The sequence below is a fragment of the Sitodiplosis mosellana genome, unplaced genomic scaffold, assembly GCF_009176505.1.
Source record: "Sitodiplosis mosellana isolate CC-2019 unplaced genomic scaffold, AAFC_SMos_1.0 Smas_scaffold_6415, whole genome shotgun sequence".
Lineage (NCBI taxonomy): Eukaryota > Metazoa > Arthropoda > Insecta > Diptera > Cecidomyiidae > Sitodiplosis > Sitodiplosis mosellana.
In genome coordinates this window covers 1-3,237 of record NW_022601644.1, presented here as the reverse complement: position 1 = coordinate 3,237, position 3,237 = coordinate 1, and the positions used below count along the sequence as shown (strand labels likewise).

The 3,237-nt window shown below is 37.7% G+C and overlaps 1 protein-coding gene across 1 annotated transcript; it reads right to left on the bottom strand.

Annotated features, from left to right (window-relative positions):
- Positions 1-439: 439 nt before the first annotated feature.
- Positions 440-3,039, bottom strand: LOC129579688 (uncharacterized; the record flags this gene model as incomplete). Its single annotated transcript, XM_055469855.1, has 2 exons — positions 440-462; positions 2,611-3,039. Coding segments are annotated over 2 exons (452 nt in total), but the record flags the coding sequence as incomplete, so codon positions are not given.
- Positions 3,040-3,237: the final 198 nt, after the last annotated feature.

The following is a 3,237-nucleotide window of genomic DNA, read 5'->3' as shown; positions in this document are numbered from 1 at the left end:
GACGTGCCAAGTGGGCCCAAAAAACTTTGTAAATAAGTTCCCTTCTCTGTAGTTGTTTCTTGTTGTTGCATAGTGTAATCATATTCAGACACTAAATGAAGCTCAATAACAAAATTCCTTTGATGGGCACGTGTAGCTGATACAATTTGTGTAAATTGATAGCAAAAAATGGAATACGTTCGAATAACCATTTTCGAAGATGGCTTTTGCCCAACACATCAGTTTTGTATTTATACAGATGGAATGAAAAAACCGCTGCGCGTGTACACCAAAGGAATTTGGTGTATGTGATGCTGGAGTACACAGTATATATTATGTGTGTACGTTGATATTCAAGTTATGAATTCATTTCAGAGTGACTAGAATTGTTCAATACGTGATGTAGCGTTATCATGTATATATGAGTGGTTGAGAATAAAAATGACCGAAGTTGAACCACTTACCAGCTTATCACTAGAGCCTCTAAAAATTGTTAAAATTGTTAAAACAAAAATTTTTAGCCAATTTTCAGTCTTCCCCAATAGATTTAACAATTTTCGGTGTTTCAAAGACTTTTTTCATTTTTTTACTTTCTCAAACTGTTAATATCAAACACAGCAAATGATTAATAATTCATTGGAACGGTCTAGAATAAAAATAATAGCATAACAGTTTGTTGTATTTCCTCGAAATTTTTCTGCCATCAAAACATTTGCAAGTTCTCTAAGCAGCAAGAAATCGAAAGCAGTGACGAAATTAAAGAAGGCAGTAGCGAAACGAAGCATCGATACATCGCTTTATGAAGTGCACAAATACAAATTCTTGGCCCAAGCCATAACTCAATTGGAAAAGCTTGGATTGACAGTACCGCAACAATTGGCAATTTTGACATCGGTAGAGAGTAAATTGAACGGCGAATATTTGGAGAAGCTGGAAAGAGTTTCGGACAAAAATCCAGACGTGAATTTTTTCGAGAATCAGCCAGCTGAACAGAAAATCAAATGTGAATATGTGTGCCAATGGTGTCAATTTACGTAGAGCAATCATTCAACAAATATATTTTGTCCAACAGACGTCGTTTCATTTATGATGCCAACGATGATTGATTTTTTGCTTTTTCCGAATAAATATTGTCAATCTAGTTTAACAATTTTGCGTATTATTTCCATAAATTTAACAATTTTCCGGCTTTTTTCTTAACAATTTAACAACGGTTTTCAACGTTTTCGTGTAACAATTTCTAGAGGCTCTACTTATCATAATATTCTTGTTTTCCAAGAGTGCAACATGGATTCCGTTCGCTTGAAAGTGAATCGCGAAATATCTGTTGACTATAGAAATCGTGTTCCACTTTAATTGAAACAAAAATGTACAATACACTTCCAAGTCCATTGGAATGATGACTAATCCAAATGGTGGTTTTGGTTGTGACTTGATTTCGGAGTGGAAATTAAGGGGTAGGGAGCGCGAATTTCAAAGTGCCGATAATACCAACGGTGCACACAAATTACTCTATTAGAATCTGAAAACATTTTTTAGAACTTTTTTTCGATTTCTGCCTGTATTGCGCAGAGGACGGCCTTTAATACGGAAACGTCAAAAGTGAGCATACAATACGCCACTGGCGGTGGGATTTGTCAAATGTATTATATACGATACATTGCGCCACTATCAAAGCGATTCATATAATGACATGTATTCTATTTAATCCATTTATAATTGCGATTCTCACCACCAGGTACTTGGTGCATGCACCGTCACAATCGCGTACTCCTCCAAAGGCCGTCCTCTGGTATTGCGACCGTCTACATGACAGGTTTGTGTGAAAATCTGTGAGGTCAGAGCGCGGCTGCAATTATACATTGATTTATATGGTGAAATCTACACATGGCCAGAACTCGCATTCTAGGGGGAAAGAACTGTTGGTATATTTACTTCATTGACACGTATTGACAAATATTCACAGGCATTTGCACTGCGTTCCGTAGTGTTATTGTTGTTGTTTTCTTCTGTTGCTTCGTCTCGTTCGTGGCGAGCAGGAATGACAGTTGCAAATACGCACATTTTATTGACCATATTTGCATGCATTCGCAGCTAGTTATGACGCGTATTGATCCAAACTCGGTAAAATATGCGATTATTTACAATATTTATATTTTCATTTACTCAGTTCTTTCCCCCTAGCTCGCATTTCCGAGCAGAATTCGGCAAAAATAATGTTTCCATCGCCTCCAAAACGCTATGGATAAAACCGAGCCATCATCATCACCAGTTCCGTAGTACCTATTCACTGGGATACACAAAACTCATGCTATCTCGCTCACACTTACGTGCAATTTTTACGTGCATTGCAAGCCGTAATATATATCGCAATTACTTTGGATAATCACGTAACTGCGCATGGGCGAATGAAAACTAAAATGCATTTTTCTCAAATTTTCAATTTTATTCGGTTCCTTTGTTGAACACCAAATGATAGCGGCAAAAAAGAGACGGTATTCAGCTTTTTCAGGCGGCTGAAACCTATATCCTTTTTTCAAGCCTATATTCTTCTTCTTTGATTACGTCTAACCTTTGGCTTCCGGATCCAATCAAGCAACGGCGCAATCGGTTGAAAAATAACTGGCTTACCACGCGAATGAAATATGGTCATGCCCACGAGTTTGTTATTCTTCTTCGAAATCATCGGTCCTCCAAACGCATAGAGATTTCCCATACTCTCATCAAAAGTGTAACACATCACATGATTTGCATCAAATAGGTCGCCATATTTCGATTCGCAAATGGCGCTATTCAAATACTTTGTATCATAACGTATCGTTCTCGCTGCTCCATCCAATACAATATCACCATAGACAGAGACTATTTCGGACGGGTCATTCAATTTGTAATCTTTGTCCACCAAATCGATGCTGCCAACGTTCTCGTTGAACTCCAACGGTTCTTTAAGTGTAATCTTGGCAACGTCAAATTCGAATCCGAACACTGCGTGTTTCTCATGAATTTCTATCTGGTCTTCAGTGACTTTAAGTTCTGTCGCATTGCTTGATAGTTTATTTACTATTACATAGACATATGGGGCGCCGTGCACATTATGTGCACGGGTCAAAATCTCCGTTTCCGACAAAATGATTGCATTAAATTGTATTTGATCATCTTCGTCGGCATTGGCATATGCTTCCTTGGTGACGGTAAGAAATTCTGTAATAGCAAAAGATCTCAGGATGAGTATTGGTTTATGAATCATGAAAAATCACC